This window comes from Eretmochelys imbricata, chromosome 22, assembly GCF_965152235.1.
Source record: "Eretmochelys imbricata isolate rEreImb1 chromosome 22, rEreImb1.hap1, whole genome shotgun sequence".
In the NCBI taxonomy this organism is placed as follows: domain Eukaryota; kingdom Metazoa; phylum Chordata; order Testudines; family Cheloniidae; genus Eretmochelys; species Eretmochelys imbricata.
In genome coordinates, this window is record NC_135593.1 from 20,414,493 (window position 1) to 20,436,120 (window position 21,628).

The following is a 21,628-nucleotide window of genomic DNA, read 5'->3' on the forward strand; positions in this document are numbered from 1 at the left end:
TCCTACAGGGCTTCCGTGCCACATCCAGTTGGTTTTGCTCTAAGCCATGCAGACTGCGGTTGAGTGTCTGTGGCTTTCCAGTGCTCGCGGTAGCGCCTGCTGCTCTGGCTCCTTGATGATGGGTTGTGGGTGGAAGATCCTGGATCTGTTGTCAGCACAATGCTGGGATTTGGCTGCAGATGAAGGGTCCCATGTTTTAATTCCCAGGAAGAAAGGGATGGCGCCAGTTTGGGCCCCTGGTGGGCTGCAGGGAGCACTGGGTTCTGTTTCCCTCTCCCCACATCCAGGTCCCTGGTGTGAGCATGCAGGGATGGTGCAGGGTTTCTCTTACTGTTTCATCCTCCATCTCTCCCCTCCTGTCTCTCACACCCTCTCTCTTTAGATGGAGAAGCAGCTTCAGGGGGGCCCAGTGCAGCTTTCTGCCCTGGATTTAGAGAAGTGGTACATGGCTGGCTTCGAGGCCTCCTCCCCCGCCTCTCCTCACTCTTCCCCTCCTCCTCTTCCTGCTAAAGCTCACTCTTCTCGAAAGCTGTTGCAGGTAATTGCCCCACCCACTCCCCATCTCCGGGCCCTGCAGGGGTGGACAGTTTTGGCCTTTTGGGTGCTCACAGGCTGCAGGGTTGGGATCACAGAGATGCCTAGGGAGGGGGCTCTTGGCAGCAAGGCCAGCTGCAGCTGGACTCAGCTAGTTAGATTAGTGAGACTGGTCACCCAATGAGGGAGTTTCCGAGCTAGGGATGTTCTGAGTCCCTTCCCAAAGCCAGCTGGGATGGAGGGAAGACAGAGGTAGTGTGACCCAGATTGCCAGTTAGTGTCAATTGACTCCGCTCCCATGAATCAATGGAGCCAATTTGCTCCCTCAGTAGATTTGACCCAGAATTTGGTTGTTGCTTTGATTTCCCACTGCCTGGCTGGGTCTGTTACTCTCACAATGTTGCAACTGGCGATTTGGGGGGGGGAATTATTCGCTCAGGGAAGTATTTATTATAATTTATGCCATGTCATGCCAGCACACGGTGCTCAACAGACACATTAAAGAGCCCCACTCCTTGCCCTGTCTTGTGTAATTTAGGGTTCGTCTCCACAGAACACAGAATCAAAGTAATGAAATGATTTGTAGTTCACTTTTAGTTACTCCACTGCAAGTCTGTGAGCCCCAGTGCCAAGTGAGAATGAATTAAATAGATTATTTATCAGTGTAAGACCTGTTGCAATAGCTGCTCATGCAGATTTTCCCTTGGGGAGCTGATGGTTCGTAGAATCATAGAATATCAGGGTTGGAAGGGACCCCTGAAGGTCATCTAGTCCAACCCCCTGCTCGAAGCAGGACCAATTCCCAGTTAAATCATCCCAGCCAGGGCTTTGTCAAGCCTGACCTTAAAAACTTCCAAGGAAGGAGATTCCACCACCTCCCTAGGCAACGCATTCCAGTGTTTCACCACCCTCTTAGTGAAAAAGTTTTTCCTAATATCCAATCTAAACCTCCCCCACTGCAACTTGAGACCATTACTCCTCGTTCTGTCATCTGCTACCATTGAGAACAGTCTAGAGCCATCCTCTTTGGAACCCCCTTTCAGGTAGTTGAAAGCAGCTATCAAATCCCCCCTCATTCTTCTCTTCTGCAGGCTAAACAATCCCAGCTCCCTCAGCCTCTCCTCATAAGTCATGTGTTCTAGACCCCTAATCATTTTTGTTGCCCTTCGCTGGACTCTCTCCAATTTATCCACATCCTTCTTGTAGTGTGGGGCCCAAAACTGGACACAGTACTCCAGATGAGGCCTCACCAATGTCGAATAGAGGGGGACGATCACGTCCCTCGATCTGCTCGCTATGCCCCTACTTATACATCCCAAAATGCCATTGGCCTTCTTGGCAACAAGGGCACACTGCTGACTCATATCCAGCTTCTCGTCCACTGTCACCCCTAGATCCTTTTCCGCAGAACTGCTGCCTAGCCATTCGGTCCCTAGTCTGTAGCGGTGCATTGGATTCTTCCGTCCTAAGTGCAGGACCCTGCACTTATCCTTATTGAACCTCATCAGATTTCTTTTGGCCCAATCCTCCAATTTGTCTAGGTCCTTCTGTATCCTATCCCTCCCCTCCAGCGTATCTACCACTCCTCCCAGTTTAGTATCGTCCGCAAATTTGCTGAGAGTGCAATCCACACCATCCTCCAGATCATTTATGAAGATATTGAACAAAACCGGCCCCAGGACCGACCCCTGGGGCACTCCACTTGACACCAGCTGCCAACTAGACATGGAGCCATTGATCACTACCCGTTGAGCCCGACAATCTAGCCAGCTTTCTACCCACCTTATAGTGCATTCATCCAGCCCATACTTCCTTAACTTGCTGACAAGAATACTGTGGGAGACCGTGTCAAAAGCTTTGCTAAAGTCAAGAAACAATACATCCACTGCTTTCCCTTCATCCACAGAACCAGTAATCTCATGATAAAAGGCGATTAGATTAGTCAGGCATGACCTTCCCTTGGTGAATCCATGCTGGTTGTTCCTGATCACTTTCCTCTCATGCAAGTACTTCAGGATTGATTCTTTGAGGACCTGCTCCATGATTTTTCCAGGGACTGAAGTGAGGCTGACTGGCCTGTAGTTCCCAGGATCCTCCTTCTTCCCTTTTTTAAAGATTGGCACTTCAGGTTACAGCCCCTTTCGTTAATTGAGTTCCAGACCAGCCCTTGATCTCAGCTGAGGAACAATAACCTGTTGAATGACATTGATGAGTGTGGAGAGGAGAGAAGTACCCGCAGTAAAAGGCCCCCTCAGTATACCACAAGTCCCAGGCACCAAACCCCAGGAAGTAAGAGCTAACCCTCTCATGTCCAAGTCCGCTGCATGCAGCAGCAAGCTTCTTTAGTGCCTGGGGCTCTTCAGAGGAACCAGAGCAGCAGCAGTGGGAAGGTCTGAGCCCTCAATCTGTACCAGTGCATGTGCCATTCCATCTTCGTGGAGGTTGTACTGAAGTTTGTAGAGGTGACTCAGCACAACCTTATGGGCTCTATGCTCACTCTCAATGAGTCCAGCTCACAGGAGCTCAGCTGCTGAGTCCAAAAGTTGCTTTTTCTCCAGGTTGGAACCCATCTCCTCACCAGGGGTAAAGGCTCTGCTATTGGAATAGAGTGTAAGGCAACCTAGAGGCCAGTTTGCTCTCACTGTCTAAAAGCCCTTGAAAGCAAGTGTGAGTCACAGACACTGCATCTGGAATGAAACACAATCTCACTGTAACAAGGTCTCTTCTCAATTTAACAATGGGAGTTGGTTTTCAGAAGGGCAGGTGTTTGCTCAGAGAGGGCACGTTCCTGGGCCCTGGGTATTTTGTACCCTGTGGAGCAGCTGGCCAGCATGGGGCACATTCAGACAAGATGGAGCAAAGCTATGGGGAATATCCTGTAGGGAGGGAGCCTGTGCTGAAGGACTGGGGCTGAAGGAGGGACGTAACTGAGATTAGCATTACCTCTGCTGCTGTTAACAAGCTGGGCTCTCAGGCAGCTGCTGTCTGCGCATGTGTCTTATATGTTGAAAAGATGCAGATCCTTCAGGTAGATCCAGGTTGCCATCGTATCAGAATCCCAGTTTATTCTCCTGTTGCTACCTAGGCTCCTTTCCCCTCTCTCTGCCTCTTTCGGGGTTGGAGTGGTTCAAATGCCATGAATCTCTGTTACGGGTGCTGATGGCTCTGGTAACCATCAACTCTCCCTAAGCCTCAGCCAGTCCACAGGGTCCTGTGCTGTGGCCTTCATCTGCCCTTCTTAGTCATGTCTGGGTTTGTGTCCAGGTCTATCGTGCTAAGATGGACAGCGACCCTGGCAGCAGCCTCCCACGCACAAAGAGCGGGTCTGCATCATCCTCACAGCTCAGTGTGGCCACACTGGGACGCAGCTCCACACCAAAGGTATGTGCTGAGGGGGGCTGCAGTACCAGCATTGTCACTCACTTCCCAAAGGAGGGGCTTGTTCCAATCCATTGACCCTGGGGTGCCTGGGCTCTGGGGCTCTTGGTCTGCAGGAAGATAGTTGGGAGGCACAGCCTGGAACCCTGACTTGATGCCCTTTCACAGCAGTACAGCAGGTAGATCTATTAATATCTCCATCAGCCAGACTGTGTATAACTAAGGCCCTTTACTGCAGTTTGAGCCCATGAGCCAGGGACTTGGCATCCCACGGGGGCTTCCTCATCCTTGTTTTTTCACATCCCTAGGGTCCCCTGCACCCACAGAATGGCACAGGTAGCCTGCCACGGAACCTGGCAGCCACACTACAGGACATCGAGACCAAACGCCAGCTGGCCCTGCAGCAGAAGGGTAAGTGCCTGCTCCAAGGGCATCCCACAGCGGGGTGGGATTCAGTCTGCCCAGGGAGCGATAAAGGAGATGCTCCAAAATGCGCTGAGTGGTTTCTCTGGGAGCTGGGGTTGCTCTGCCCCTCCCAGGATGTTACTGCCCTTGCTTGTGCCATGTGTCCTGCACAAATATCTCTGCTCATTATGTGTTACTGCTGGCTGTGGTTCATTAGACATCCCGCCTGGGGAACTCCCAGTGCCTTTCTCATGCAGTGGTAGGAGGAGAAACACCCACTTCCTAAGCTGGCGGCAAACAGTCTCTTTGCCTGGAGCTTTTACTACTCTGCCCTCCTGAATGATGCAGGCCCAGACCATGCTCTAGTCTGGCTGTGCGTCACAAACACATGAGGCTCTGGTGATGCTCACAATTGAGAGACAGGGAAGGAGGGTTACCACCGATCTGCCTGTGGAGGGAGGGTTGGCTTGAAGAGAAATTATCTCTTTGTGAGAATGGTCCTGGGTCTCTTGCTCCCTGGGCTGGAGTTACCAGAAACTCAGCAAGTACCCAGCCCAGATTGGGGAAATCCAAATCCACTGGGGAAAGATGCCCAAGCCTCTGCAACTTGGGCTGAGCTAAGCCTATGGTTTCTCCTCATGTACTGCACCTGCCTCCCAGGTGCTGGGGGATCGGTAACTGTTTGTGTTAGGAGGGGGGCCTGAGAATACCTGGGGGCCACAATTGAAACAGAACAACCATCTAGGTTGCTATAAGCCCCTCTCACTCCAAGGGGTGTGTCAGGCTGCTGCCTATGCCACTGGCTTTGGAGTCTGGAGCAGTAGTTGGGCCTGTCTTCAGAAGGGTGAAGGGCTGAGTTGACCCAACTGGGATTTGAACCCATTTCCCGGGAGTCAGGGTGTCTTAGCTGATGCTTGGCCCCTGAGGCCATCCACTGGAGCCATAAACATGCCCACCATGAGGTGGTCTCTTCTAATGGGGGAGAGGAAATGAAGGAGTATGGATCCACGTCAGACCTTTTGACAGTCTTTTGACTTTAATATGACTGGTCAAGTCAGCTGGAGTAGACCACGAGGATCACGGGAAGGGGAGAGGTCAGGACTCTCGCAGGTGGGTGGGGGGATGTCATCACTGAGTTGTCACATGCTGCTTTGCTGCATGTGAGCAGCATTGGCCTGTCTGGGCCCAAGCGCTCAGCTCAGCTGGCAATTCCCAGGCTCTGTCCATGCTTGGCCCTGGTCATGCTCCAGTGTGGCTGTTGCTAGCAGTTGCTGTGACCCATGTGCGCAAGGCTGTCTTGCCGGAGAGCCCAGCTAGGCCTTTAGCAGTTTGGCAGGATTCTCGGAGGAAGAACTCCCATCAGTGATAGACCCAGCAGTGCTCCCAACAGATTTCATCTTGCGACTCGGTTGCAATCCCTCTGACCCTTGTGAGATCTGTTCTTTGGCAAGACAATAGCATGGTCCTGCAACACAATGAAATGTGGCAGGTCCCATCTGCCCACAGTAACCATGCTGGGCTGCAGCATGGCTGATCGAACACTGTAGATGAGACTAAAACCTTAGCTAACCCTGCACAAGGGCACCCTTCCCAGCAGCAGCCGCAGGGAGAAGGCAATGCCCAGAGGAAGAGGAAGAAGCCAGGAGCCTACCAGGTTTGGTTTGGCTCTGACACAGACATTATGGCTCTCTCATGGTCTCTTGCTTTTCCCCTCACTCCCAGCTCCACACAGTGCATCTCCAGCTGTTACACTCCCAAGAGAGCCATTGCAGCCAGGCGATGTGTCAGTTAGAGAGTAGGAAAGGCTAGGACTCCTAGATCAGCCCTAGGACTTGGAAAGGCTAGGACTCCTAGGCAGCAGCATGGCTGTGTGGTTCAAGAAGACACCTGATGCCATCTGCCAAGGGTGGGGAGGAGGTACAGACCCAAGGCCAAGGTGTCAGTGTGTCTGTGAGTCCGTTTGCAGTGCTGGACAAACTGGCCAGATGCTTCCGGGGCATCTTCCCCCAAGAGCATCTCCAGCTTGCACTTGGGAACCAGCTTGTTTTCCCCTGGCATTAGGGGCTGGTGCTGACTGACGCAGATGGCTTGTTCCTGACCAGCTCAGGTTTCCCCTGGATCAGAGAGCACAGCCTGGAGGGAAGCCCTGAGCATTTTTCTCCCCCATAGGCCATGTCAGCCAACACCTTTCCTACTTTGGTCAAATGAGCTCTGCAGGACCCTGCCTGCCTCCTCTTCCTGCACAGCAGCATCTCCAGTGACAGCAGCTCAGTTTGCGCCTTTCGGTGCCTGTGCCTGCCAAGCAAAGTGCCGAAAGCTGGAGTTCCTTCAGGAACCTGCTGCCTAGTCCTTCTGCCTCCCTGCATCCCCCCTCTCCCTGCTACACCCCCCAAAGCCCCACTGAGCACGCAAACCTAGTATCAGGCTGCCTAGTCTATGAATGCTTTGCCCAGCCCTGCCAGAATGAAGCATGCGCCCTCCCCTTGCTGTCTCTGCTCTGAGTGTCTGAGGGATGGGCTGGAGGCCAGGGGAAAATAGAGACCCAGGTGGAATGGTCCATGCAAGCTGGGAACCTTGAAGGTTGGATCTGGTTATGTGCATTTTTGGCAGGAGGGAGGAGTGGGGGTAACTGATCTAAATGGGTCTGGAAAAGGTGAGGAGCCCCTTATGGAGCCACATTGGGAGCTTCCAGTGCATCCACCCAGTGATCCAAGAACACAGCATGACAGTGGGGTGTGCCGTCAGTGGCCAGTATCATCCAGGCAGTTTGGGTCAGACCTGCCTGATTCCTGTCTCACTGCCAGCTCCCAGATGGGAATTAGAGCTGGGTAAAGTCGCCATGCGGCAGGGCTGCTGCAGCTGCACAGTAGTGGCAGTGGCTCCAACTCCTCAGGGTGAGTGACTTTTCAGGGAAGCCCTGGTTTCTTGGCTGCTGCATGGCAGCAATGTGCATCCTGCCCAGAGACCAGGCTTATCCCTGGCTCCTCACATGCACAGCAGGGAATTCCCTTTGCCTTCAGACTCAGTCACAGCTGTGGTTCGAATCCACATTTATCTCTATTCCACTTACTCTGCATTCCCACAGTGCTGGATAGGGGCTGCCACAGGAGCTGTAAAGAGGTTTGGCCATGGGTGATGGAGTTCTCTGAAGACTTAGTGTGCTGCTTTCCCTTTGGCTGAACAGGCAGACATGAGGAGACAGGGGCATGTTTGTCCTGGGAAATGGATGGGCATGCACAGTGTTTAGCAGGGTGGGTATTCTCGCACTTGCATGGATATCATAGGAGAGTCTCTGCTCACCGTCATTAATGCTCTGATAGGTGTAGACGTATTTATGGACACTTAGACAGCCACATACTTGTAAGTCCAATCACGCACTATGTGGACTTAGTCCATGACAGCTGGATGCACTGGGCAATTCAGACTCGTGCCTTCCTGGCCAGAGATGGCACAGTAGTAGAAGCTCTGTGTGAGCCATGAGCCCCAGGCAGTCATGGCGCTGGGCACAGAGTGCAGGCTGCTTGAAGGCTGCCTGCCAGTGCCCAGGCCGTAGCTACAGTAGCCAGTCAGGCCCCCTCCTTACCCCTGGTGATCTGCCCTCTGTTCTTCTTCCCTGGGGTACAGGGCAGCAGGTGATTGAGGAGCAGAAGCGGCGCCTGGCGGAGCTGAAGCAGAAAGCAGCTGCTGAGGCGCAGTCCCAGTGGGAAGCCCTGCACGGGCAGCCTCACTACCCCCCTTCTTCCTACCCTCCGCTCATGCATCACTCCATTCTCCATCATCATCCTTCCCATGGCATCGGGCACCGGGCCGAGGACATGGACCACGCCTATGACACACTCAGCCTGGAGAGCTCAGACAGCATGGAAACCAGTATCTCCACTGGTGGCAACTCAGCCTGCTCGCCTGATAACATGTCCAGGTAATCCGGGCACCTGCTCCAAGCCTCCATGGGCAGGGTAATACCTGCCCTCTGGGCAGCCTGCAGAGGGGAGGGGTGCACACGGGCTGGTCCCTGTCCTGACAACAGGTGATGTGGAGAGAATCCGACCCGTTCAGGAGAGCACATTCCAGATGCCTGGCCTGACCTAAGGGAGCAGCCAGCTGGTTTGGGACAGAAAGCCTTTCACCAGAGGGCCGCCAGGTTGGTAATGAGCAAAGCATGTCCACTGGCCTCTGTATGAGGTGAACTGGGAGGGGCTCAGTGAACCTAAGGTGCCTGAGGTCTCTGATGGGCGTTTACTCCGGGCAGCATCTGCCACAGCTCACACGGCCGTGGCAACACTATTTTTAGCAAACTTGCTAGATGAGAGTTAGCACAGGTGCATCTACATGAGCTGAGAATCACCCTGCCCCCACAGCTGAGGGCAGGAGCCTGGTCATTCAGGGCAGGGGGAGAAGGGACCTGGTCACTAGCAGGAGGGAGGGCTAGTTAATAAGTGCAGGGGCCTACAGAGTTTCACTGGGTTGACAGATGAGACATTTGTGAGCATTTCTGACAACTTCATTGCAGCCACCTTCCATCATCCATCCCACACACCCCAGCCCCGCTCCCCTGCTCTGAGACTCCCCAAACTCCTCAGCACCCGTCTCAGAATCCTTGGGCAATAACAGCCCCCACCCCCAGCTGATTGTGGGAGGGTTGGATGAATCTGGTGAAGCTTGAGGCTGGCTCCCCTTGCTCTGCCCAACATGAGAGCCTGACTGTCAGGCTCTAAGTGCAGGGTGTTGGGAAGTTACTGGGCTGGGCTGTGCACAGCAGCCATGCAAGTTGGGGATTTACTGGCTTGTGTATGCTCTTTGGGAAGGAATTCAGAGCTCAGGCGTGTCAGTAAAATCATGAATTCTGTCTGTCTGGAGGTCCATCCTGGCTCTGTCTGCTCTGCAGCAGGGTGTTGGCAGAAAAAAAAGCCCATAAAACTTGTCCATGTTAATTCTGTCGGTGTCTGTGGTGATTGGTGGTGTGAGGCAATCCTGTGGCAGATGCAGTGTTAGAGGCAGCTCTAGATGTATGAGAGGCATTGGGCTGGGGCAGAGCAGGCTGTGTGGCCCCATTTGATTCTCCAGGTTACCCTCTACAATGACAGGTTTCACAGTAACAGCCGTGTTAGTCTGTATTCGCAAAAAGGAAAGGAGTACTTGTAGCACCTTAAATTGGTTAGTCTCTAAGGTGCCACAAGTACTCCTTTTCTTTTTGCCTCTACAATGAATCCCTGACTGCAAACAGATCCCAATAAAACCCATGGTTGGCATCATGGCTTGGACCCACAGTGTTCTGCATCCCAGATCCAGGTCCCTCCCCCTCAAGCGAAGGGAGAATTTCCATTAGCTGTTCCAGGGCCTTTATATTCTAGCCCTTTGGGACAGGAGTTGTCTTCCTTCAGGCAGCACCACAATACACTCATACAGATTTCCCTGGATGTCAAGTGAACGATCCATGTGTGGGTGTCTCCCTGAGGGGAACACATGCTCCCAAAATGTGTTTGTGGACCCCTGCTGGGCTGAGACAGAGAGGGGGGTGCAGTGTCCAAGTGCAGAGGGACTCATCATACCTCCTCCACAGAGTAGATGCCACTGCCAGTTAATCCCTAAGAGCCCTTTCTGTGAAAAATCATTCCCTCACCGAGGTCTGGCTCACTAGTCTTGACCCTGAACTCTCAGGAATCCCATGCTCGCCCACCCCTGGACACTAGTTAGGCAGCAGGGCCAAGCAAACTCCCAGTTCCCTAACTGCTATCCTTTCCGGACACACTCTCCACCTGTGTGGAGCAGCCAGGCTCCTGGCCCAAGCGGGGATTTCAGGCTGTGATGGTATCAGCTTTGTCTTGCAGTGCCAGTGGGGTGGAGGCAGTGAAGATTGAGGAGATGGAGAAGATGCTGAAAGAGGCCCATGCAGAGAAATCTCGCCTGATGGAGTCACGGGTGAGTTGGGTCTGTATGCCAATGCTAGGGAGCTACACTCAGGAGCATTCTCACCCTCTGTTTATGGGGACGAGGAAACTTGCATGGAGAGGGGGATCCAGTCTCCAGGGTTGCCAGCCATCCACTGTCACACCCACAAGTCCTGCGTCATTGAGTAGTGCCTGTGGTAGCTAATGCCAGGCATGGGGTAGGCAGGGCAGAGAGGGGATCTTGCCATGTCCTTTACTTGGCAGGAGCGTGAGATGGAGCTGCGGCGACAGGCCCTGGAGGACGAGCGCAGGCGACGGGAGCAGCTGGAGCGGAGGCTGCAGGATGAGACGGCTCATCGGCAGAAGCTGATAGAGAAGGAGGTCAAGATGCGAGAGAAGCACTTCTCCCAGGTGAGGGGAGGGATGTGGAGCAGAGAGGAGGGCAGAGCAGGGGATCAGGGGGCAGTCCTTTTCCATCTGCCTCTGGTGTTAAGGAGGCTGCATAGTGCCGTTTCAGCCATAGACCTAGCATCCATGCATGCATGGAAGGTGCCACCTGGCATGCAGTTCTCTTGGTCTGATGTTGGAGCATCTGGGGCTGAAGGGTAGGGAAAGGGTCAGGGTCTCTTGTCCCCTTTTGAGACTTAGCCAGCACAGGCCCCATGGCACTCTTAGCATCCAAGATGCTGCCACCAGTTGTGTCACCCTCCTAAGTGCTCAACTCTCCCACTTCCTTTACTCTCAAGGGCGGCGACTGCCATTGGGGTGGCACTGACGAGGCTGCGTTGCTTCTCCAGGCACGGCCATTGACCAGGTATCTCCCCATCCGCAAGGAGGATTTCGACTTGAAGACACATATTGAGTCCTCAGGCCACAATGTGGACACCTGCTGTCATGTCATCCTGACCGAGAAGATGTGCAAGGGGTACCTGGTCAAGATGGGTGGCAAGATCAAGTCCTGGAAGAAGCGTTGGTTCGTCTTCGACCGTATGAAACGCACAGTCTCCTACTATGTTGGTAAGAGCACCCCACTGTTGCCCTACTTTCCCCCAGTCTCTGTACAAATACCCCACCCAACTGCCACCAAAGGTGTATTTAACCCTCAGGAGGACTCATCACATCCATGTCACTGACGGTGTCTCAGGGATGTCTCTCCTGCTGTGGCTGCCAGAATCCCTGGCTCTAGCTAACTCATGTGGAGTCTGGCTCAGTTCCAGCTGGGAGCCAGCCTCCATGCTCTTGTCTTGCTGCCTCCTTCTCTGTGAAGCCTGGTGCTGACAGTGCCTTGCCTTTCTCTCTCATGCAGATAAACATGAGACGAAGCTCAAGGGAGTGATCTATTTCCAAGCCATAGAGGAGGTTTATTATGACCATCTCCGCAGTGCTGCTAAGGTGAGGCCTGGGCCCTGCCCTGGGTGTGGGCTGGGGAAGGGGAAGGGCTGGCTGGTTAATGCTGTTCCTGGGAGGATAGGGGGGGTCCTCAAGTGTAATGGTGCAAGCACAGCCTTACAGCACCGGGCTGCAAGAAGCAACATTTTGGGGAAGCAGGGCTTCATGAAGAAGCCCATTTGCATCACTATGCCCACCCCAGTGACAAGTTGCAGCACTGTGATGTGTCATGGGCCCCTGGGAGCCACAGATGTCCCACAAACTCCAGAATTGCCCCATTGTAGGCAGCAGGGCCCAGGCCCTTGGCACCAGAAAGTGTGCCGTTCTGGGCCAACAGGACAATGCAGGGCCTGTGCTATAGAGCCTCTCTCCCACCCCAAGGGATGGGTGGGATTAGTTACTGCCAAGGCTTCCTGGAGTCAAAATCAGGTTGTGGCCAGTGGCCCAGATGCCAGAAATGGCCTTAGTGCTGCCCATTGTCCAGGTCACTGCTGCGCTCTCCACCCAGGGGTGGGTGACTGTGACTCTGCCAGAGGTTCAGTTGGCATGGGGGTGGATGTGGCTGGGAAGGGAAGGGGTGTTATCTCCAGGCACCTAGAGGGCGACACTGGGGCAGCTTGCCCAGCACTGTGCGCTGAATCCTGTAGTACAGCCTGAGCCACCTCCCTCATATCTGCAGGGGGAACTCCAGCACGCACTCACTCACTGTCTGTCTGCTGGGAGATACAAATCCAGCATGTCGGGGGGGCAGACAGTACGATGCCAGCACTTGGGTCACTAGCATGTCCCTGGACGTCACAGTCTTGGCCCTACAGGAATGAGTGGGGGACAGGCCGAACTACCTCTGGGACCTCATTTCCTGCAGCTTTCCCCAGAGCAATACTACTGACTGGAGACCTCTGCACGCATAGGCCTGTGCTCACAAATCATACTGCATGGACAGCTGGACAAGCGTAACAGTATCTGAACCCAGGGCAGGCTGAGCTCTTTGTCTATTTCTCTCTCTTTTTTCCCCCTCCTCCTTCCTATTCAGAAAGGACTTTTCAACCTCAGCCTAGCAAATGTATGTATCCCGCCCTCTGGGCTCTGCTGTGCCAAGCACTAACCCTGCTTTCACAACGGGTTCCCATTAACCCTTTGCTGCCAGGAGTGCTCTAACCTGCTTTGTGTTGGTACTAACAGCAGAACTGTCAGGCTGCCAGTCCTGGGACCAGGGGACCCTGGGGTTCAGGTGCAGCCAGAACCAGCCTTGTTCCTTCAGAAAGCAGGGTGCGCTCAGCCACCTGTCTCTCTAACCTAACCACACCAGCCCCCCTTCCCTCATTCCTATCCCCAAACCCCTCTTCCTGGGGGATGGGTGCCTTGAGGCAATAAAGTAGCTGAAGTTGCAAGTGCCCTTGGAGTCCCTGGGGAGTGATGATGCAGGCTTTGCAGGGGTGAAGGCCCTTTCCATTCCTGGAAACCTTGCAGCAGCTAGCAATGCTCCATCAGCACTGAACAAGCTGCAAGGCCCCAGCGCATGAGGTGCCTGGTCCCCTCTTGCCATAAACATAGCTGAGCTCTGGGGCCCCCAGTCACTGGACGAGCAAGGGCCAAACTCAGTGTATTTTTAACATGTGACTTTCACCCGAGGGGAGAAATTTCTCAGTTTAAAACCAAGGTTTTGAAAGCTGCTAGTGGCACAGTGATGAAGCAGGGCTGCACTGCTCTCTCTGTGCAGCCAGGAGACAGCAGGTGTTCAACCCAAACATTACAGTTTTGCTGGCTGGCTTTAAAATTAATAACAAGTGTGGAAAAATAGCTACCAGTGTACACCTCTGAATCCCAGCAGCCTTCATATGGCACCAAAGGAGAAATTTCAGCTGGAATCTGCTACGGGGAAATGCGGAAAACGGATCTAAAGTATCTGGGAGCACGTCGTGGAGGGGCAGTAGCACGAGCCAGCACGATTTTATCTGAAGATAATGCAGCCTGCTGCTGGAACCAGCATGTGACCCCTTGAAGGTCAAGAAGCTGCCACCGCTGTTGGGCTGAAGGGAGAGCAGTGTGACTCCAGGAGCAGGCATGACTAGGCCCTGAGCTGCCTGCCAGTGGAATTGATTGAAAAGTCTTGTTGGCCTTTGACAGAGCTGGAGAGTCCCATATGCTGCAGAAGGGGAACGTCTCTTTACTTGCACTGTAATTCCATGCTGGCATCATGGGGGGGAACCCTTTCCAGCACTATCTTCCCTGAGGCTGCCTATAGCTGCAGTGGGAGTGTCTGGCTGATGTTGACAGCTTTCTGAATGAAATGAGAGTGACTTTTCAGACCCCTGGTGTAGTGGAGCAGGGTTCAGATACTCAAGGCTGGGGTCACAGAAGAATCACATCCAAGCCTGAGGGACAACCATCATGTATCAGGCCCTTGCATCGCTGTGAAACACTCAGACTTTGAAATCCCACAGGACTGGCTCCAGGTCTTCATTCTTCTGAGTTTCATGCAGGTCACTCTATGGGAGTGTGTGTCTTGGATGAGATCTTGAAGCCCAAGAGCCATTCCATTCTGCCTGGACCTACATCTGCAAACATCATGCCTACGGTTTCTGCCTTCTTATCTCTGCCTCATTGCAGAGAACAAGGGGAATCAGGGCAGGGATGAGCCCAGAAGACAGCAAAGCCATGTCTGAGGAGAGCATGGTGGCAAGGAACTGCTATGGCAACAACCCAGAGGAATATGGATGTCCCTGCTTCTCCCTGTGGAGCCTGAACAGCATTTCCCCAGCTGGAGAAGACAGGACTAGGGAGGTGGCAATAAGAACTGGCTGGTGGAAGGAGGCGGGGCTCTTACCTGGAGCCCAAGGAAGGAAGTCAAACGGAGGGAGACAAGAGTTTGAACCCAGGGTTCACTACAGCCTGCCTAGGCTCGGGGCTTACCAGAATGGGCTGTGCTTCAGGTCTCTGTATGGCCTTCAGGGCTGCCTAGGTGGAGTTCCAGCTCACTAATTAAGCCAACAGTTTGGACAACGCTATGGGAGTGTCAGTGCAAATGCTTGGCGAGGTACCACGAGGTACATTCATCCCTGAGGAGCCTATGAGTCTCTGGCAAGGCTCTGCCTTGGGTGGGCTCACTGAACAGAGCTCACGTGGTGAGGCAGGAGTGCTGCAGGCCCACAGGTCCAGCCTAAGGAGGTGGTGAAACTGTGTGGCTTACCCTAGCAGGAGAGTGAGCCTGGCACACTGAAGGGGTTCCTCCTAGAGTCCATTCCAAAGGTGAGGCCATAGCACTGATCCTATGGATCTGTGACCCCTTTATCCAGCGGTTACCATGCTCATCTGTGATGTGGGGCACCCTGCTTCAATATCCCCCTCTGCCTGGTTAGTTGAAGGGATGTGAAGAGGGATCTTGACTGCCCAGATGAGTGCTCTAAGCTATGGGCCACAGAAATGGGGGGACCTCCCTCATGCTTGCCTCTTGAAGCTGTTCTGCTTGGCTTAACTATTCTTTGGGCCAGCCTATGGGAAAGACTGGTGATTAACCTCTGTGCCTGGTGTGTGGGAATTGCTGGTTCAAGTCCTCCCCCACACCCCGTGGAGAAGCAGTTTGGAGAGAGCTCTCCAGTAGCCCAGATATGGGCCCTGGTCTTTGGTGTATGTAGTGCTCATGGGCTTCCTCATTCCTGCCTCTTGAAGTTGTTCCACTTGATTTGACTATTCTTCTGGCCAGGCCAAAAGCCAGAGTTACTCTATAGTCCAGTAGTTACGGTACAAGCTTGGGTCTTGGAGAGCCTGGTTCAAATGTTTAGCAGGAGTTTGCACAGGGATTTCCTGCCTCCTCGGTGATTGCCCTTTAGGGTGGAACATCCATGTCTGAACCCCCTCCCTTTCTCAGGAAGCCATTCCTACTTTGGGACAGGAAGGGGATTTGGACAGGGCTTGCCCACCTCTGACTCTCCCTGGGAGGTGGGAGCTCCCTGTTCACACCCCTCAGCAGCGAAGGGGAGTGACCTGGGTCTGCCACAGCCTGGGTGTGTATCCTAGCTGTTGGGGACAAGAGTGATTTGAGTCTTTTGTATGGCCACAATTACTCATTAAACCAGCTAAGAGCTGCTCTGTATAGTCCAGTCAATTTACAAGGCCCTGCACCTCAGGCACCACATCCCCTCCACTGAGGCAGAGGGGAAATTTGAACCAGAGTCACTCACATCCCAGAGAAGTGCTCTAACCCCCATACCATCAAGAACTGTGGAGGTAGACTTTGGCCCAGTTATTATGTAAAGTGGACCAGTGTCAATAGAAAAGACTGAGGGAACCCTATGTCAGAATGTCCAGCATTTAGGCCCTTCACTTGAGAGATAAGGGAGCCTGCTTTAAATCCCATCTCAACCAGCAGAAAAGGGATTTGAACCAGCAATTCACCACCCTGTTGGGGGAAGAATCCAACCACTGGATTACAGCAGGACTCAACGTAGGTTCTAGCCAAATTACTATTGAGTAGGGCTGTCCTACTCAATTCAAAAAAATTAATTGTGATTAATTGCACTTATAACAAATTGAAATTTATTAAATATTTTTGGATGTTTTTCCTACGTTTTCAGTATTGATTTCAATTACAAAACAATACAAAATGCACAGGGCTCACTTTATATTATTATTATAGATTACAAATATATGTACTGTAAAAATGATTTTAAAAAGTATTTTTCAATTCACCTCATACAAGTACTGAAGTGCAATCTCTTTATTGTGAAAGTGTAATTTACAAATGCAGGTTTTTTTGTTTTGTTACATAACTGCACTCAAAACCAAAACAGTGTAAAACTTTAGAGCCTACAAGTCCACTCAGTCCTACTTCTTATTCTGCCAAATCGCGAAGACAAACAAGTTTGTTTACATTGACGGGAGATAATGCTGCCTGCTTTTTATTTACAATGTCACCAGAAAGTGAGAACAGGTGTTCGCATGGCACTTTTGTAGCCGGCGTTGCAAGGTATTTACATGCCAGATATGCTAAACATTTGTATGTCCCTTCAAGCTTCGGCCACCATTCCAGAGGACATGCTTACATGCTGATGATGCTCGTTAAAAAAATAATGCGTCAATTAAATTTGTCACTGAACTCCTTGAGGGGAGAATTGTATCTCTCCTGCTCTGTTTTACCCGCATTCTGCATATATTTCATGTTATAGCAGTCTCGGGTGATGACCCAGCACATGTTCATTTTAAGAACGCTTTCACAGCAGATTTGACAAAACACAAAGAAGATACAGATGTGAGATTTCTAAAAAAAGCTACAGCACTCGACCCAAGATTTAAAAATCTGAAGTACCATCCAAAATCTGAGAGGGACAAGGTGTGGAGCATGCTTTAGAAGTCATAAAAGAGCAACACTCTGATGTGGATACTACAGAACCCAAACCACCAAAAAAGAAAATCTGCTTGTGGCATCTGACTCAGATGATGAAAATGAACATGCGTCGGTCTGCACTGCTTTGCATTGTTATCAAGCAGAACCCATCATTAGCACGGAAGCATGTCCTCTGGAATGGTGGTTGAAGCATGAAGGACCATATGAATCTTCTGTGCATCTGGCACGTAAATATCTTGCAACACCAGCTACAACAGTGTCATGCAAACACCTGTTCTCACTTTCAGGTGACATTGTAAACAAGAAGCAGGCAGCATTATCTCCTGCAAATTGTAACCAACCTTGTTTGAGTGATTGGCTGACCAAGACGTAAGACTGAGTGGACTTGCAGGCTCTAAAATTTTACATTTTATTTTTTAATTGAGTTTGTTTTTTTTTTACATAATTCTACATTTGTAAGTTCAACTTTCATGATAAAAAGATTGCACTACAGTACTTGTATGAGGTGAATTGAAAAATACATTTTTTTGTTTTTTACAGTGCAAATATTTGTAATAAAAAATAAATATAAAGTAAGCACTGTACACTTTGTATTCTGTGTTGTAATTGAAATTAATATACCTGAAAATGTAGTAAACATCCAAAGATAATTAAAATAAATGGTATTCTATTATTGTTTAACAGCACAATTAACTGTGATTAATTTTTTTTAATTGCTTGACAGCCCTACTATTGAGTTATTTAACGAAGGGGGACCAGCTTCAATAGGGAAGAATGAAGGGCCTCCCTCCTCCATTGGAATACCACCTGTCCTGCACTTAGGCCATACACTTAGCATTTGAACCGTTTACCTCTTAACACTTTTGCCTAACAGAGTGTTTTCCTTGCCCTAATGGAGCCAACTGATTTTCTGAATGCTTCCTAGGGTGCATAATTAACATGGGGAGAGGGTTTCAGTCACTGCAACAGATGCTCCAATGGGAGCAAGGCTACAGAACTGTTCTAACTGCATTTGTCTTTATTTTCTTCTAGCAACTAGCAGATATTCTCCCCATTCACTTCCGAAGAGAGGTTTGTCTCAGTGCACTTGTCTCTTTGCCTCTCGCTCTTTCCTCTTGTTTTGTGGGGTGGTGTGACCTTGCCTGACTGGTTGGGTCCCCAGCCTGTTTGTAGCAGTCTGTGTGCTCATTTGTTTTTAACTGGCAATGCAGAGTCTTGCTCAACCCAGCAGTCTCTGACCTCCCTGCACAAAAGGCAGTTTCACTAGGAATACACTCTGCAATGGGCTCTATTTCTGTATTGCTCTTGGTGTTTCTGAACCAGTAGCCTAAGGCTCCTCTCTCTGCAATGGGGTGGGGGTTCCTTTACAAGATTGACTGGGTGTATGGTGTGCATGGCCAATACAGTCTCGCCCTAGAGTGCTTTGGGCCTGCTCCCAGGAGAGAGAGAGGAAGTTTTCCCTTCAACTTTGATAGGAGCAGCATCAGGTACTGTGAAAAAATAGTGACTAGGGTGAATGAGCATCCCTTGCACTTGCCATTGGGGTTTCATGCAGGAGAGATCAAAGTGTGGGTTGGAACCACAAGCACTTGGGGGCTGTGCTGAACAAAATGGGGAGAGCATTTTAGGTGGCTGGACTCTGGGTTGCAGAGATAGGGCAGAGTAGGAGGTATCACCACCTCCTTTGACCAGGTCTAGCAAAGTGCCACATATCTGTCTCCTACTGACTCCAGGGACAACTGAGACCCCCACAGCAGGCTTCAAGACTAAGGCTCTACCTCTGCACCCACCCAGCTTCTCAAGTATCTTTCCCAAATGGCAGCAGCTTGGGTGGAACTGAGGGCGGGTTGGATTTTCCTTAAGCAGTAGGGTGTTGAGGAATATCCTCAAGGTATCTGAGGCATGCATGCATGGAATGAGGAGTTTGTGTGATCAGAATCTGCTCAGCATGTGGTCTCCCCAAACAAGTGGTAGCCTTGACTCTGAACAGCCTCTGCAACAGGCTGAGAGCTGTGAATGTAACATCCCCATTAAATTGTTGGGGTAGCTCCAGGGCTGAGATCAATGAATACAGCTGTTTCTAGCATTCAGCTGCCAATTCCAGTTAGTACCACATGTAAACTCTGCCCCTATCTAGCATGACTCAGAGTATGCCCTGGGTATTTATTTGTATCCTATGAGAGTTGCCTAATGCTGGCCACAGAATCTGCCAGTGCACGGAAGCCAGACCTGCAGCTCCCTTCTGCCCTTGGTAAGGTTCATATGCCAAGGTCTGAGCCTCTTTTATACTGCCATTCTGTGCTGGCCTCAGCCTGGCTGGGGGTTAATCTGTGCGTGCTGATTGGCTGCTCAGGAATGTGCTGTGTGATTGGTCTGATTCTAGCAGCACCACCCTGCCTGAGTGGATAGCTTACTTACCAGATTTGTAGGAAGAATGTATTATCAGATGAGAAGTCACGGCACACAGCTGATCTGACTTGGCTATGGCCATGTTTGCACTAGTAGAGCCAGAGATAGACCCCCCCAGGGTCCTGACTCTATTCAGTAAGGTCACAGTGGCTCTCAGATTGGCTGGTTGTTAGACGCAGTAGTGGAACCTTTAATCCTGTGTAAGCTCCGTCCTCCACAACCCTAGTGTCCCCAGTGCTGTTCTGACAACATTGGATTGGAATGATGAGTCAGTACAGTAGCTTCAGCTTTTGGGTTTCTCTCCATGTGCTGAGAGGTCTCTATCCTGTTTCAGCCATTCCTCCTCCAGTGTTGTGTCCACAGATCTCAAGTGCCTGGATTTCCATCATCTCAGGACATCCTATACTTCATCTTCCCCTTCTCCATTCATTCAAGCTGCTGCCTCATTCTTCAGGCCAAATCCTACTTCTATTAGGCAAAGCTTTCATTGACTTCACTGTGACTAGGATTTGTCTTTATGGGTAGAAGCACACTCAGTGTCTGACATATCCCTTACACAAGGGCCTGCCCCAGGAGGTGGACATATCAAAGGCAGAGGAACCTCAGGCAGGTTGGCACTAGGGGCTCTCTCCCCCCCCACTCCCCCTCTGCCCAGCAGACAGTCTTCCTCTTCCACCAAAGACTGGTGGAGCTGGGCAACAGCATGACAGGCAGCTGTACAGCCTTGAGCCTCTGCCGGAGCACTAGCTGTAGTTAGAAAAGTCCTCAGCAGCCCTTAGGTGGAATGGGTTCTATCACTGAGGGAAGAGCTGGCTCCCTAGTTACTGCAAGAACAAGCTCCTCATGTTTTTCTTTCACCTCTGCAGAGTCCCAACCCAGCTCTTACCTTCTGCGTCAAGACCCACGACCGCCTCTATTACATGGTGGCACCATCAGCTGAGGCCATGAGGATCTGGATGGATGTCATTGTGACTGGAGCAGAAGGCTACACCCAGTTCATGAATTGATGGGGACCAGGAGTGCTTAAGGTGGAGCTGTTCCAGACCTGCCTTCTCGTCTTCTCCCAGATGGATTTGCCATTGACAGTCCAAGATAACCTAGAGGCCCCACCACCACCTGGTACAGCAGACAGCCATTTCCATCTCCTGCCACCTGGGGTGTTTATCCCGCAGCAAGAAGATCTTGAATATAAGGGTTGGTTAAACATGCAGATGTTGGCTGTATCATGCCCTTTGGGCCCTGGTTGGTTAAACCTCCCTGCTGACTAGAGGGGCCTGGCTCCAGGCCCAGCACTCTTGCCATCTTGCCATTTTCCCAAGAGAGCTTTGGGATGTTGTTTGAATAAATGTGGGGTGGTTGATTTTCCAGTGGGGGGGATGTTAAAAAAAAAAAAAAAAAAAACAGAAAAATCAGCCGTGTAAAGCCAGGATTTTTTTGTTACAAAATCCTTATTTTTTCATATTGTAGCCATTCCTTGTGGAATAGTGGAATCGCTGTGGCGTTTCCCCTTCTGCCTGCACCAAATGCCCTGTGCTTTCTATTAAACACAGTGTAGGTGATAAGAGTGAAGGCACGGGCCTAGCTAGTGCACAGGTGCGGTGTAATCGTTCTCACATGGAACCGAGGTGTTAAGCAAGGCTGGCACAGAGGCCCAGCCAAGAGGGTTTTTTATATATATAAAAAACAGTACAGAACAGGCATTTTATTTTTCAATGGAAGCATCAATGGGCTAAAAGGTACAGAGCAGAAAAGCTGCCAAAGACCATCCCACCGGTACCAGTGCAAACTAGGCCTGAAGCTTTTGGATTAAGGAACTAAGCTATCTAAATGCTGCCACTTTTTAAAATTGGAGATTGTTGGGCATCACCATGACAACTGCATCACAGATACATCTGGCGTATCCTACCAGCACCAGTGACCAGACCCCAGTTTGCCCCACTGTCTGCTTGACTTGTTTCCTTTTCTTGTGCCATTCTCACCAGTGCCAAGGTTGCTGCAGGTGCCAGCATGTGCACCATGACAGTCTGGCCAGATTTACTGCAGCTGCCTGTAACAGTGAGGGGTCTGTCTGTGTCAGACATCTCTCTGCTCTCCTGTGCCTTGACCACATCTGAGGATCTGTGCATCAGCCCAGGCAAGGTGCCTGGCTGGAAGGTTCTGATGGGTTATAGTGTGGCGTAAAGGTGGAAGTAGTTGTGCCAGGTGTGCAAATGTTGTGGAATGAGGGGGAATATTTATGTCTGCCAGGGCTTGTGATCTCTCTCATGCACTAGGCACAGAG

The 21,628-nt window shown here is 51.2% G+C and overlaps 1 protein-coding gene across 1 annotated transcript in view; it reads left to right on the forward strand.

Moving 5' to 3' along the window:
- The window catches only part of PHLDB1 (pleckstrin homology like domain family B member 1), a 119,770-nt gene extending 98,786 nt beyond the window's left edge, over positions 1-20,984 (forward strand). Inside the window, exons 18-28 of the mRNA XM_077839655.1 lie at positions 383-538; positions 3,799-3,915; positions 4,221-4,323; positions 7,942-8,236; positions 10,146-10,236; positions 10,470-10,616; positions 10,952-11,222; positions 11,512-11,597; positions 12,628-12,657; positions 17,971-18,009; positions 20,214-20,984. Coding sequence (XP_077695781.1) covers positions 383-538; positions 3,799-3,915; positions 4,221-4,323; positions 7,942-8,236; positions 10,146-10,236; positions 10,470-10,616; positions 10,952-11,222; positions 11,512-11,597; positions 12,628-12,657; positions 17,971-18,009; positions 20,214-20,354 — 1,476 coding nt within the window. The 3' untranslated portion in view covers positions 20,355-20,984. The remainder of the gene's footprint in view (positions 1-382; positions 539-3,798; positions 3,916-4,220; positions 4,324-7,941; positions 8,237-10,145; positions 10,237-10,469; positions 10,617-10,951; positions 11,223-11,511; positions 11,598-12,627; positions 12,658-17,970; positions 18,010-20,213) is intronic.
- Positions 20,985-21,628: the final 644 nt, after the last annotated feature.